The 15,232-nt window shown below is 47.2% G+C and overlaps 1 protein-coding gene across 1 annotated transcript; it reads right to left on the reverse strand.

The window, feature by feature from the left end:
- Nucleotides 1-487: 487 nt before the first annotated feature.
- Nucleotides 488-14,210, reverse strand: LOC141182842 (uncharacterized). Its single transcript, XM_073660972.1, has 2 exons — nucleotides 14,135-14,210; nucleotides 488-3,787 (listed from the first exon to the last, which is right to left on the reverse strand). The coding sequence occupies exon 2, from the start codon at nucleotides 3,756-3,758 to the stop codon at nucleotides 2,397-2,399; it is 1,362 nt and encodes a 453-aa protein (XP_073517073.1). The 5' UTR covers nucleotides 3,759-3,787; nucleotides 14,135-14,210; the 3' UTR covers nucleotides 488-2,396.
- Nucleotides 14,211-15,232: the final 1,022 nt, after the last annotated feature.

Consider the following 15,232-nt stretch of genomic DNA (forward strand, 5'->3'; position numbering starts at 1 on the left):
CGTTCCGCTCTGCTGCTGACACTCACTGTGAGCCGCGCATAGCAGGGTTTGCATGGCGTCCCTGCCATGCACCCTCACACAGCGTGCACACTGTAGCTGCAGTGCTGCTCCTGCTGCGCTCGGCGGTCAGTGTGCACGCTATTAAAGACCATGAATATTCACTACAACCCATGGGAGTGGGTTGTAGCGAATATTCATGAGCTTTAATAGTGGGCACACAGACCGCCGGCTGCAGCAGGAGCCGAGCTATGGTTACAGTGGGCACGCTATTAAGGAGAATGAATATTCCCTGCTCCCCACGCCCATGGGCGTGGGGAGCAGGGAATATTCCTTTTCTTTAGCAGCAGGCACAGCGTAGGCTGCAGCAGGCGGCTGCTACCTCCTGTGCCCTGCTCTTCCCCCGCTGTCGCTCACCCCCAGCCCCCCACCAGCCACAGAACATATGTTCGGACTTTAAGACGCACCACCCACTTTCCTCCAAAAATTTTAGAGGAAAAAAGTGCGTCTTATAGTCCGAAAAATCCGGTATACCTCTGCAGATATTGAAGGAGCCTCTTAATGTAGTATAAGCTATACTGTTGGTTCACGCATTGTGACTTTATTTATGGATATCTTGGCTGATAACTATTTGCCAAAACTATGTTTGGTTTAATTTTTTCCTCCTGTGAGTGGTTGTAGTACCTAGGATCATCTAGGGATAATTAGGGTGATACGACAGAAAGTGGGGGTGCCACAACTTGCGCTCTTTTAGGGTGTAAACCTCAGCGGAAAGGAAGGGTAAATAATGAGGGATAACAAATAGGGAAAGGATTGAGGCTCCATCCCCACCTCCCCTACCTGCCTTTAACCCCTGATTTAATTTATATGGCCTCGGAATTACATACATTTTTTTCATTTCTATAGTGCCAATTTGTAAAATTTGAACGGGAACATATGTAGTAGTTCCTTTTTAATAAGGTATAAATAAAGTATATACATTTTAATGGAGATTTTTCTTTGTGAGACAAATTTACATACACACAGCTCTACTACATATGCACATTTACATACATACACAGCTCTGCTACATATGATAATGTCTGTAAAATGCTGTGGAATATGTTAGCACTATATAAGAATAAAGATTATTATTATTATTATATGCAAATTTGCATACAAAAACACTGTGTACACATTTCCCCATTTTGCAGTTCCTTCCAGGTCATGTGAATGATTACATGATCGGAAAGGTCCTTGAGCTAGTCAGGTGGAAGGTTTTTTAGCTGCTCACTCAGGACGTGCAGCCTCTGTACCGGTCCTGGTACCTTCCCCTCCTGCTCAGCACCAATCAGTTATATACAGGTGGGGCTGGAGGAGAGAGAGCAGTACTCTCAGTGATCAGGAAAGACACTGTCTCAGCATTCTCCTCTGTCATGAGATGCTGCCTCCAGTTTATAAGACACACTTATTAACAAGATATTTTCATGATAAAAATGTCTTGTAGGCCAAGAAATATGATACGTTCTAAAGTGATTTCCCTTTCTCATTTATTAATACAATGTCTGTTAAATCTCTTTGTACAATGTGTCAATAAGACATATAGTTTATCTAAGTCTGAATTATTTTTGATGGTCAACAAAATACAATTTTCCAGTAATTCATTTTTCACACTCTAGGTATGACAATGGCTTCTCTGTGTGGGATTTTTTACTTTTAAAGTGTGGTCCACTACATGGACAACCCCTTCTCAATCCTCATGTTTGGTCGTGTTAAAATAAAAGCACTGATACAAACCTCCCATGGAGGCGTCGTTCAAGCGGTGTCATCACTTGCGTTCCCGGGGCTCATGTGAGGTTGTTATGTCACGTGAGTTCTTCAGCCAATTAGTGCTGGCGTGATTGTCCCCATCTTCAGACAAATTGAACATCAAGAAGTCAGAGAGCAGCCGCAGCCCTGGCTTCCTGTTGATGTTCAATGCATCCGAAGGCAGGGATAGTGAAGCCGTCGCTGATTGGGCACAGGACTCATGTGATGTAACAACCTCACATGAGCCCCGGGAATGCGATTGCCGACAAAGCTGGAATGGTGAATATGAGTGTTTTTATTTTAACGAGCCAAATATGAGGAATGACAAGGGATTTCCCTAATCGTGGACAACCCCTTTAAGAAAGTACAATTTTCGATTAAAACATTTCCAACATTCTGAATATGAAAAAGGCTTCTCCCTTGTGTGCCTTCTCTGATGTTTTTTAATAGTTGATTTCCGTGTAAAACATTTCCCACATTAAAAACATGAAAAAGGCTTCTCCCCTGTGTGAACTCTTTGGTGACTAAGAAGAGACGATTTCTTCACAAAATATTTCCCACATTCTGAGCATGAAAAAGGTGTCTCCCTGTGTGGGTTCTCTGGTACATAACTAAACCTGATTTCTGGTTAAAACATTTCCCACATTCTGAACATGAAAAAGGCTTTTCCCTGTGTGGATTCTCTGGTGTCTATCAAGATGCGATTTCTGGTTAAAATATTTCCCACATTCTGAACATGAAAAAGGCTTCTCCCCTGTGTGGGTTCTCTGGTGCTTAATCAAATCAGATTTCTGGATAAAATATTTCCCACATTCTGAACATAAAAAAGGCTTCTCCCCTGTGTGGATTCTCTGGTGTCTATAAAGATATGATTTCCGGTTAAAATATTTCCCACATTCTGAACATGAAAAAGGCTTCTCCCCTGTGTGGATTCTCTTGTGGCTATAAAGATTTGATTTTCGGTTAAAATATTTCCCACATTCTGAACATGAATAAGTCTTCTCCCCTGTGTGAGTTCTCTGGTGACCAAGAAGAATTGATTTTTTCCCAAAACATTTTCCACATTTTGAACATGAAAAAGGCTTCTCCCCTGTGTGAGCTCTTTGGTGACTAAGAAGAGATGATTTATTCCCAAAACATTTCCCACATTCTAAACATGAAAAAGGCTTCTCCCCTGTGTGGGTTCTCTGGTGGTTAACAAAATGTGATTTATAGTTAAAACATTTCCCACATTCTGAACAGGAAAAAGGCTTCTCCCCTGTGTGACTTCTCTGGTGTATAACAAGATTCCATTTCTGGATAAAATATTTCCCACATTCTGAACAGGAAAAAGGCTTCTCCCCTGTGTGAGTTCTCTGGTGTATAACAAGATTCCATTTCTGCATAAAATATTTCCCACATTCTGAACAGGAAAATTGTTTCTCCCCTGTGTGGGTTCTCTGGTGCTTAATCACATCTGATTTCTGGTTAAAACATTTCCCACATTCTGAACAGCAAAAAGGCTTCTCCCCAGTGTGAGTTTTCTGGTGCTTAAACAAATTTGATTTGCGGTTAAAACATTTCTCACATTCTGAACAGGAGTATGCCTTCTCACCTATGTGAGTTCTCTGGTGTCTAGCAAGATCTGATTTCTGGTTAAAATATTTCCCACATTTGGAACAAGAAAATCTTTTCTCCACAGTGTGAATTTTTTGATGTTTAAGAAAAGGCTTTTCGAAGTGAATATTATTTCCAGATTCTGAATGTGAAAATGGCTTCTTTGCTTTAGGAGCAATTTGTTTTTTAATTCTTATTTTTTTACTTTCATTTTCCTTAGCAGTCGGTAATGAATCAGAAGATGAGACCTGTTTCAAAGCATCAGATGACAGATCTTTGCTGTGAAGGGATGATAGTATGTCTGGAGTAATGGCATTCACTTCAATTGTATCCTGTGGGATATCGAGATCATTTGATTTAAAATTTGAAGATGTCATCTGTCCCTCTGATCTCCTGGTACAGTCATCTGCCAAGAATAAAACCAATTATTTTTGAATAAAACCAATTATTTTTGAATAAAATATCCTTGAATTTTATATTGTTCAACATTTCTACTTGAACTGTCTGTAAAAACGGCCAGTTATGTAAAAATATAGAATTATTCACAAAGACAATGACAGTTCACAGTCTAATATAAAACCTCATAGGATGAACCAGTAGAGCGTGGTGTTCAACTGTTTTTTCATTCTGCTTCCCAAATAGGGAATAAAAAGCCACCAAACAATGTTATGTAGGTGAAAATTATAGCAATAACAACTTCTACTCATCTCACAAAAAACAAGTCCCCACTCAGGTCCATCATCTATCAATGGAAAAACAGAGGTTTCCACATTATTAGTGACTAAAAGGCTCTTAAAAAGAAACATGGCTTCCATAAACCAATCCAGCAGGATCCGCTCTCCCAAAGTCAAATCTCCCCCTCACTTCTGAGCCTTGCAGTGCGCCCAAGCCACATTTAGCATCCATGTATTTGACATTACTATAGTGAGAAGAACCCACTTAATTGATGGTGTGTGTCTCCTGGAGCACAATCTGGGTAATATGTGTTGGGCAATAAAATACTATTTAGCAATTTTCACTCTCCAACATCCACTACATGCTAATTTCTAGAAAGAGCCTGTGGAGTCAAAATAGTCACTACTCCTAGGGGATTTCTACTGCTCTGGTTTTCTGTCATTTTGTCATATTAGGGCTTCTTCAAAAGGGGTGTCCCATCTCCTTTGTGACCTGCTCCTGAGACATCTGCTTCTGTCACCAGGCGCTGTCTTATTCATTCTGCAGGTGGTACTAGTAATGAAGGTGTCGGAGCAAGAAGCTCTAGGCGGCCCAGGCTCTGCCCAGCCACTAAGATTAGGGTGCCTGAGACCTACAGTGGTGGCCAAAGGTATTGGCACCCCTGCAATTCTGTCAGATAATACTCAGTTTCTTCCTGAAAATGATTGCAATCACAAATTCTTTGGTCTTATTATTTTCATTTAATTTGCTTGCAAGGAAAAATCACAAAAGAGAATGAAGCAAAAATCAAATCATTGATCATTTCACACAAAACTCCAAAAAAGAGCCGGACAAAAGTATTGGCACCCTCAGCCTAATACTTGGTTGCACAACCTTTAGCCAAAATAACTGCGAACAACCGCTTCCGGTAACCATCAATGAGTTTCTTACAATTCTCTGCTGGAATTGTAGACCATTCTTCTTTGGCAAACTGCTCCAGGTCCCTGATATTTGAAGGGTGCCTTCTCCAAACTGCCATTTTGAGATCTCTCCACAGGTGTTCTATGGGATTCAAGTCTGGACTCATTGCTGGCCACCTTAGAAGTCTCCAGTGCTTTCTCTCAAACCATTTTATAGTGCTTTTGGAAGTGTGTTTTGGGTCATTGTCCTGCTGGAAGACCCATGACCTCTGAGGGAGACCCAGCTTTCTCACACTGGGCCCTACATTATGCTGCAAAATTTGTTGGTAGTCTTCAGACTTCGTAATGCCATGCACACGGTCAAGCAGTCCAGTGCCAGAGGCAGCAAAGCAACCACAAAACATCAGTGAACCTCCGCCATGTTTGACTGTAGGGACCGTGTTCTTTTCTTTGAATGCCTCTTTTTTTTCCTGTACACTCTATGTTGATGCTTTTTCCCAAAAACCTATACTTTTGTCTCATCTGACCAGAGAGCTTTCTTCCAAAACGTTTTAGGCTTTCTCAGGTAAGTTTTGGCAAACTCCAGCCTGGCTTTTTTATGTCTCGGGGTAAGAAGTGGGGTCTTCCTGGGTACCCTACCATACAGTCCCTTTTCATTCAGACGCCGACGGATAGTACGGGTTGACACTGTTGTACCCTCGGACTGCAGGGCAGCTTGAACTTGTTTGGATGTTAGTCGAGGTTCTTTATCCACCATCCGCACAATCTTGCATTGAAATCTCTCGTCAATTTTTCTTTTCCATCCACATCTAGGGAGGTTAGCCACAGTGCCATGGGCTTTAAACTTCTTGATGACACTGCGCACGGAAGACACAGGAACATTCAGGTCTTTGGAGATGGACTTGTAGCCTTGAGATTGCTCATGCTTCCTCACAATTTGGTTTCTCAAGTCCTCAGACAGTTCTTTGGTCTTCTTTCTTTTCTCCATGCTCAATGTGGTACACACAAGGACACAGGACAGAGGTTGAGTCCACTTTAATCCATGTTAACTGGCTGCAAGCGTGATTTAATTATTGCCAACACCTGTTAGGTGCCACAGGTAAGTTACAGGTGCTGTTAATTACACGAATTAGAGAAGCATCACATGATTTTTCAAACAGTGCCAATACTTTTGTCCACCCCCTTTTTTAGGTTTGGTGTGGAATTATATCCAATTTGGCTTTAGGACAATTCTTTTTGTGTTTTTTCATTGAAGACAAATTAAATGAAGATAATAATACCAAAGAATTTGTGACTGCAATCATTTTCAGGAAGAAACTGAGTATTATCTGACAGAATTGCAGGGGTGCCAATACTTTTGGCCACCACTGTAACTATTTTTTGTGACATATCTCTCTGATTTAAGAGCATAAAAATTCAAATTTTGAAAATTGCTGAATTTTCAACATTTTTACCAAATTTCCGTTTTTTCACAAATAAACACAAGTGATATCGAATAAATTTTACCACAATCATGAAGTACAATATGTCATGAAAAAACATTCTCAGAATCAGGGGGATCCCTTGAAGTGTTACAGAGTAAGTGACAGTGGTCAGAATTGTAAAAATTGGCCTGGTCATTAAAGTAAAAACCACCTTGGGTAGTAAAGGGGTTAAATAATCCGCTTTGACGTGGTTCTCCAACAGCTTCATCAGGAGGCTTGATACAAGGATGTTAATTCATGATGTTCAGCATAGTGTGCCTAATAGCCAGTTGCCCATGTTTAAATATCCCACTTCATTCAAAAACCCCTCCCAGACTAGGAGACCCATTACCATAGGTGAATTGACATAGGACATATAGAATGGAGTCAGTCTACAATAATGTACTGCACCTGCGCTACTTCTCATGAACCACTCAAGTCCGTGTTGGCCACAATTATATCGTAGTTTTTTCTGGAGTATATTAAAGATAAGGTCACTCTATTGTCGTCAGTTCCTATTACTCGTGTTATCCCATCTTTTCTTGGTCTCTTGGTTAGGTATGGAGGAATGTCTGTGTCTCCCGTTTTTCTGTAAACAATCGTGTGGAATCTAAAATGTACTGTAGGTCCCTTCTTCCCTGAATCTGGTGTTCATGTCTATTGCCTGTATATTAGAATCTGTGACATAAGAACAGTTCCTTCTCAACTGTAAAAATTGGCCCTTGGCAGGGGCGTACATAGAAATCATGGGGCCCCATAGCAGAAGCTCTAATTACCCCCCCCCCCACAAAAAATAAATAAATATTTGTCTGTGTCGCAGAAGAGCAGATCTCACACCTTTCCAGCCTTTACATAGTAATTTTCCTCCTGCTGACGTCCTAGATTCCTCTTTCATTGCCCCATAAAGTGTGATTCCAACAAAAGTGCCCCCCAAACACAGTATGATACCCCCATGGTGCATTCCTCCACATTAGCCTCCACATGCACAGTATAATGACACTATTGTACCCAACTTCAACTCCCAAGGCAAAGTATGGTGACCCAAACACAGTATGATTCCCCAACTGTGACCCCCAAAGCTCTCCATACACTATAATGTGCCTACATACACTATAATGGCCCGCACGAGCCCTCCAAACAGTATAATAGACCCCACACAATCCTTCACACTGTATAATTGCTTTCATACAGTATAATGGCCCCCCACATAGCCCTCAAAATATTCTAATGGCTCCACAGCCTTCCATAGAGTATAATACACCACCGATAATCCTCCATATAGTATAATGTGCCCCCCATAATCCTCCATATAGTATAATGAACTTCCCATGGTCCTCCATAGAATATAATGCACTCCCCATAGTCCTCCATACAGTATATTACACACCCCATAGGGTAAAATGCAGCCCTCATATAGTATAATGCACCCCACAGTCCTGCACTATTATGGGCACCACGTACTCACTGATTTTAAAATACCATATATTTTAAATAAGCCGACCAGAGTATAAGCCGAGGCCCCTAATTTTACCACAAAAAACTGGGAAAACATATTGACTTGAGTATAAGCCTAGGGTGAGAAATGCAGCAGCTATTGGTAAATTTCCCCATCATGGTATGTGTGGCACCCCCTCATCCCCCAACCCTGGTATGTGTGGCCTCCCCAACCCTGGTATGTGTGGCCTCCCCAATCCCCCAATCCTGATATGTGTGGCCTCCCAAAATCCCCCAATCCTGGTATGCGTGGCCTTCCCAGTCTCCCAATCCTGGTATGTGTGGGCTCCCCAAACCCGGTATGTGTGGCCTTCCCAGTCCCCCAATCCTGGTATGTGTGGCCTCCCCAATTCCCCAATCCTGGTATATGTGGCCTTCCCAGTCCCCCAATCCTGGTATGTGTGGCCTCCCCAATACCCCCCCCAATCCTGGTATTTGTGGCCTCCCCAATCCCCCCCAATCCTGGTATGTGTGGCCTCCCCAATCCCCCCCAATCCTGGTATGTGTGGCCTCCCCAATCCCCCCCAATCCTGGTATGTATGGCCTCCCCAATCCCCCCAATCCTAGTATGTGTGGCCTCCCCAATCCCCCCAATCCTAGTATGTGTGGCCTCCCAAATCACCCAATCCTGGCATCTGTGGCCTTCCCAGTCCCCCAATCCTGGTATGTGTGGCCTCCATAATCCCCCCCAATCCTGGTATGTGTGGCCTCCCCAATCTCCCCCAATCCTGGTATGTGTGGCCTCCCCAATACCCCCCAATCCTGATATGTGTGACCTCCCAAAATCCCCCAATCCTGGTATGTGTGGCCTTCCCAGTCTCCCAATCCTGGTATGTGTGGGCTCCCCAAACCCGGTATGTGTGGCCTTCCCAGTCCCCCAATCCTGGTATGTGTGGCCTCCCCAATTCCCCAATCCTGGTATATGTGGCCTCCCCAATACCCCCCAATCCTGGTATGTGTGGCCTCCCCAATACCCCCCAATCCTGATATGTGTGGCCTCCCCAATCCCCCCAATCCTGGTATTTGTGGCCTCCCCAATCCCCCCCAATCCTGATATGTGTGGCCTCCCCAATCCCCCCCAATCCTGGTATGTGTGGCCTCCCCAATCCCCCCAATCCTAGTATGTGTGGCCTCCCTAATCCCCCCCAATCCTAGTATGTGTGGCCTCCCAAATCCCCCAATCCTGGCATCTGTGGCCTTCCCAGTCCCCCAATCCTGGTATGTGTGGCCTCCATAATCCCCCCCAATCCTGGTATGTGTGGCCTCCCCAATCTCCCCCAATCCTGGTATGTGTGGCCTCCCAAATACCCCCCAATCCTGATATGTGTGGCCTCCCAAAATCCCCCAATCCTGGTATGTGTGGCCTTCCCAGTCTCCCAATCCTGGTATGTGTGGGCTCCTCAAACCCGGTATGTGTGGCCTTCCCAGTCCTCCAATCCTGGTATGTGTGGCCTCCCCAATTCCCCAACCCTGGTATATGTGGCCTTCCCAGTCCCCCAAACCTGGTATGTGTGGCCTCCCCAATACCCCCCAATCCTGATATGTGTGGCCTCCCCAATCCCCCCAATCCTGGTATTTGTGGCCTCCCCAATCCCCCCCAATCCTGGTATGTGTGGCCTCCCCAATCCCCCCCAATCCTGGTATGTGTGGCCTCCCCAATCCCCCCCAATCCTGGTATGTGTGGCCTCCCCAATCCCCCCCAATCCTGGTATGTGTGGCCTCCCCAATCCCCCCCAATCCTGGTATGTGTGGCCTCCCCAATCCCCCCAATCCTGGTATGTGTGGCCTCCCCAATCCCCCCAATCCTGGTATGTGTGGCCTCCCCAATCCCCCCCAATCCTGGTATGTGTGGCCTCCCCAATCCCCCCCAATCCTAGTATGTGTGGCCTCCCAAATCCCCCAATCCTGGAATCTGTGGCCTTCCCAGTCCCCCAATCCTGGTATGTGTGGCCTCCATAATCCCCCCCAATCCTGGTATGTGTGGCCTCCCCAATCTCCCCCAATCCTGGTATGTGTGGCCTCCCCAATACCGCCCAATCCTGATATGTGTGGCCTCCCAAAATCCCCCAATCCTGGTATGTGTGGCCTTCCCAGTCTCCCAATCCTGGTATGTGTGGGCTCCCCAAACCCGGTATGTGTGGCCTTCCCAGTCCCCCAATCCTGGTATGTGTGGCCTCCCCAATTCCCCATTCCTGGTATATGTGGCCTTCCCAGTCCCCCAATCCTGGTATGTGTGGCCTCCCCAATCCCCCCCCAATCCTGGTATGTGTGGCCTCCCCAATCCCCCCCCAATCCTGGTATGTGTGACCTCCCCAATCCCCCCCCAATCCTGGTATTTGTGGCCTCCCCAATCCCCCCCAATCCTGGTATGTGTGGCCTCCCCAATCCCCCCAATCCTGGTATTTGTGGCCTCCCCAATCCCCCCCAATCCTGGTATGTGTGGCCTCCCCAATCCCCCCCAATCCTGGTATGTGTGGCCTCCCCAATCCCCCCCAATCCTAGTATGTGTGGCCTCCCAAATCCCCCAATCCTGGTATCTGTGGCCTTCCCAGTCCCCCAATCCTGGTATGTGTGGCCTCCATAATCCCCCCCAATCCTGGTATGTGTGGCCTCCCCAATCTCCCCCAATCCTGGTATGTGTGGCCTCCCCAATACCCCCCAATCCTGGTATGTGTGGCCTCCTCATTCCCCAATCCTACTATGTATGGCCCCAATCACTGCACACATAAAATAATAAACACTTATACTCACCTTCCTTCCTCACCTCTCCTGCAGAGCTGAGTCCTGTCTGCTGTAGTTCATGTCGGCATCTGAGTAGCGCGCGCTCTCAGAAGCCGAGGTGAGCTGCTGCTGCTGCCGGCACATTCACGCTTCTCCATGCCGGGACTATGTGGGTGGAGAAGCATGAATATGCTTTCTCTTTAGCAGCGGGCACTGACAGCAGGAGCTGCGGCTCAGCGCTCCTCCTTGGCCGCTACTTACTTTAGCAGCGGACACACGCGGTAGCTGCAGCAGCGGCTACCGCGTGTGCTCGCTCCTCCACCGCCGCAACCTCCCCCCCCCCAATAGTCACCTATCCTCCTGGTTCCCACGCTGTTTGGGGCCCTCTCGGCTCAAGGGCCCCCTTCCGGTCACGGGCCCCATAGCAGTGGCGTGGCCTGCCGCCATTAGCGGTACGCCACTGGCCCTTGGGTATTCCTTTTTTTAGTGGGATGGGGTGGTGACTATCCCACTTCAATAGTTTAATAGTGCTTGTAGGTTTATGGTTGATGACTGTCCATAGGGTCCCATCCTGTTCTTTCTTGATTAGTACATCCAAGAAAGGCAACTGGTTATAATTAAAACTCCGATGTAAATCTAACGCCCGCTCTATTGATGTTGAGTTCCCTGACAAATTCAAGAAATTGTTCACTCGATCCCGACCAGATGATAAAAATGTCAATATATCTATACCACACCCCAATATATGGATGTCACCACTTATGATCATCCCTGAATATTGTGGTTTCCTCCCACCAGCCCAGGAATAGGTTTGTATACAAGGGGGCACAGGGGCTCCCCATCGCAGTACCCCTGAGCTGGTGGAAGTACTTCCTGTCAAAAAGAAAGAAGTTATGAGTAAGAGTGAATTTTAGAAGATCCACCATGAAGTCATTGTTTGCTACACTTTATTGATCTTACTCCTTTGACACCATCCTCAGGCAGTATATTACTGTACAAAGCCTCGATATCTAGTAAGGCCTGCTCCCCTTGTAGCACCCCGAGGGCTCGGCTGCTACAGGGGTAATGCACCTCAGTCCAGAGGTGTGATATTCCACTCCCGGGTAAGGATGGAGTGTGGACTAGGGCTCAGTAAGCTGCATGCACCACACACACCCCATTTCCGAGGGACAGCTCAACGGTGCTCCCACAAGATAGAAGTGCAGGCACGACAGCATCTGTCCCTGGCTGGAGTGGGGAGGGGGTGGAATATCCAGTGGTGTAGGAGCAGATAGGGGTGGGTCTCTGGGCATAGGTAGGAGCCCATTGGTTGCTAGTCACCTGGGCTCGGGTGTCAGAAGGAGGTATATAAGGTGGGCACCATCTTAGAACAGGGTTGAGTCCAGTCCAGTTCAGTTCAGTGGAGACAGTCTGAGGAGAAGACGGGAAGCAGAGCCCCTGCATGGGCTCTGCTCTGCAGGCAGGCCTTGTCAGGAGGCTGGAGCCTGAGAGAGAGAGAGAGAGAAGAAGGAAGAGAAAGGAAAGTAGGAAAGGAACTGGAACAGAGGAGAAAGGAAGCAAGGAACACAGAGAAAGGCCCAGAGACACGAAGGCAGAAGGAACCCCATATGCCCAGGAGATACAGGGTGAAGGGTTGGCAGAGCAGGGTACCGGAACCCGAATTGGTGGAGGCGACTAATCCTCAGCCAAAACCGGAGGTTGTGACCACATCTTGGTGCGACCCCTCACTACATCCACCAGAAAGGCATACCGTATAGGGTCAGGGAAACCGGAGAGAGGTTTCGCCAACAGAAGGCCCGAGGAAGCTGGACAAAGGTGGGTCCCTGGTGGGGACGGCCAGTAGAAAGGAAGAGAGGGGAGCTCTGAACCACACTCTGGAATTGCCTGGGAGTTGACCGAGTCCCTTGCCTGGTGAACGCAGCACGGCTCAGGCGGTCCCTCATGTGCACAAGTGACCAGAATAACAACCGTGAGTAAAGCTTTGAAAACTGCAACTGCACGTCTCTGTGATTCCTCGCCGCACCAGCACCATAAGTACTGGGACGCTCACACCAGCACTCCCATCATCTCTCTCACATTAGCTGCCCTGAGGCAATACTCCTCCCGTGGGGAGTTATCCCATACTCGGCTGCGCAACCAACATCAGCCTCAGCGGTCGGCAGCGCAGCGGCGGTCCCCACTGACCGCAATCCACGGGTGGCGTAGTCGGACACTTATTACAATACAAATAGACTGCCACTGGCTTGACCACCCTGGACACGGACCGGGACACCGCCACACGGAGACTACAACCCCCAGCATTCTACAACAGGCCGGGTTCCGGGTTCCCCTGCACAACACAGGCCCAGGGGGCGCGTCACCCTACATGAATGTGTACATGCTCGAGGGTATACATGTAGGGGTGCAGGCAAAGGTAAAAACATTTTCTAGAGGGATTTTTCCAACTGTAAGGCTATGTTCTCATGATCAGGAACCAGCAGCGCTTTGGATGCAGCGTTATTTGGCTGCGTCCAAAGCACTGAGTTCTAATCAAGCACTTCAATACGCATTTGTTCACTGAACCATGTAGATTTCATGCATCCTATACAATGTATTGTGGAAATTTCTGTTGCGGAGACTGGCATCTCTGCAGCAGAAATTGACATGCTGCGGCTCGTAGACCCGTGCCGCAGGTCGGTTTGCACATAGTCTAATAGAAGCACAGTGGGCATGGGATTTATAGAAATTCCATCCACTCTACTTCTACTGTAGAATGTAGCATTTTGGACGCAGCGCAGGTGAGCTTCGTCCAAAACACTGCTAGTCCGGATCATGGGCAAGTACCCTTAAACTTCAGGACTTATTCTAACTGCAGGAACTCAGGCGGTGCTGTGGGAACATTATACTGTATGTGGGGGGATGGCAGTTCTGTGGGGACATTATACTGTGTATGGGGGTTAGCGGTACTGTGGCAATATTATACTGTGTGGGGAGGGATAGCGGTACTGTGGGATCATTAAACTGTATGTGGGGGGGTGGTGGTACAGTGGGAACATTATACTGTGTGGGGGCATCATACATACTGTATAAGGGGCATAATGGGGGCATTACACTGTGTGGGGGCATCATACATACTGCATAAGGGGCATAATGGGGGCATTACACTGTGTGGGGGCATCATACATACTGCATAAGGGGCATAATGGGGGCATTATACTGTGGGGGGCATCATACATACTGTATAAGGGGCATAATGGGGGCATTACACTGTGGGGGCATCATACATCCTGCATAAGGGGCATAATGGGGGCATTACACTGTGGGGGCAGTAAAGGGGTCCTGTACTATGAGAACAATACGTTTCCTCCCTTCCTGTCTCCATAGTTGGGTCGTATGTATCCATTACAGGAAACAGAACAAAAACCTTATGATTCTTATAAAGGGACAACACAAGACCCCAAAAGAGTCTCCGTGCTGAAGGGGTTAATGCCCCCTGCGCCCAGTAATGGGGTCTCCACATACCTCCACCTGCAGAGCCGCCTCCACATATATGGCTGTTCTGTGCGCACAGGACCTGTGATGAGGTCACAGGAGGGGAGGAGTCAGGGGTCACATGATCAGGGGCCTCAGTGGATGCAGGACTCTGCTGTGCTGGTTGTCATGGTGCTGGATGAGCTGAGGTTTATGTGTGGGGTCAGGAGGGATTGAGGCCTCTTTCACAGGTCAGTATCTCCGGTATGAGTGGTGACAGTTTCCACACATACTGGAGACACTGACACGCAGACCCATTCAAATCTATGGGTCTGTGCATATCTCCGTGTGCTTTAATGGACCGTGTGTCCATTTTTTTACGACAGTACTGATCACACAGACCCATTCAAGTCAATGGGTCTGTGTAAACACGTACCGCACACAGATGACATCCGTGTGCCATCCCCGTGTGTTTGTAATGGTTATAGGGTTAATATAGAAACAATTTGTTTCAATATCAGCCAGGTGTCTAGACCTTGTTTTCTTGAAAAGTTTTGGCTAATCTTGGCAGCATTTTGTGAGAGGTGAAGTTGCAGTAGTATGAGAGTGGTGGTGTTTTGGAAGTGTGGTGAGATTATTCTACAGAATGGCCCCCAGTGTGGACACAGCACAGCTAATATCTCTTGTGGAGCAGCACCCTGAACTTTGGGACACCAGAACAGAGGGATACCATGCAGGTTGTTGGCTGACAAATTTTGGCCTAGGGGGCAAGCATACAGCAGTGGCCCATAAGCAGCGGCACAGCCTCACTGCTCAGGCGCGGGTCCAGCGCCGAACATGTAGAAATGTCATGCGCCCCACAATAATATCAGCGCTTGCCGGGAGCAATATTCAAATACGTGGGCGATGCCAGCAGTGACTGTCTGTGTTTGCTCCGTCCCTGGCCACAGATTCTTGTTTAAAACCTGCAGCAAAGGTTTGGGTGTGTCAATCTTTGGCTTTGCAGGCTGCAGAGCAGGAGGCTCTGTGCTATGGAGGCCTGTGTGAAGGGAACACAGAGAGCCCAGGATGGCCAAGCCTCTGACACACCTTGGAGTGAAACAGCGGTGCAGTCGCCCCCGGCAACGGTTGTTGTTGTATGGACTATTG

This window comes from Phyllobates terribilis, unplaced genomic scaffold (genome assembly GCF_046119375.1).
Source record: "Phyllobates terribilis strain yellow unplaced genomic scaffold, ASM4611937v1 Scaffold_36__1_contigs__length_13169755, whole genome shotgun sequence".
Classification (NCBI taxonomy): domain Eukaryota; kingdom Metazoa; phylum Chordata; class Amphibia; order Anura; family Dendrobatidae; genus Phyllobates; species Phyllobates terribilis.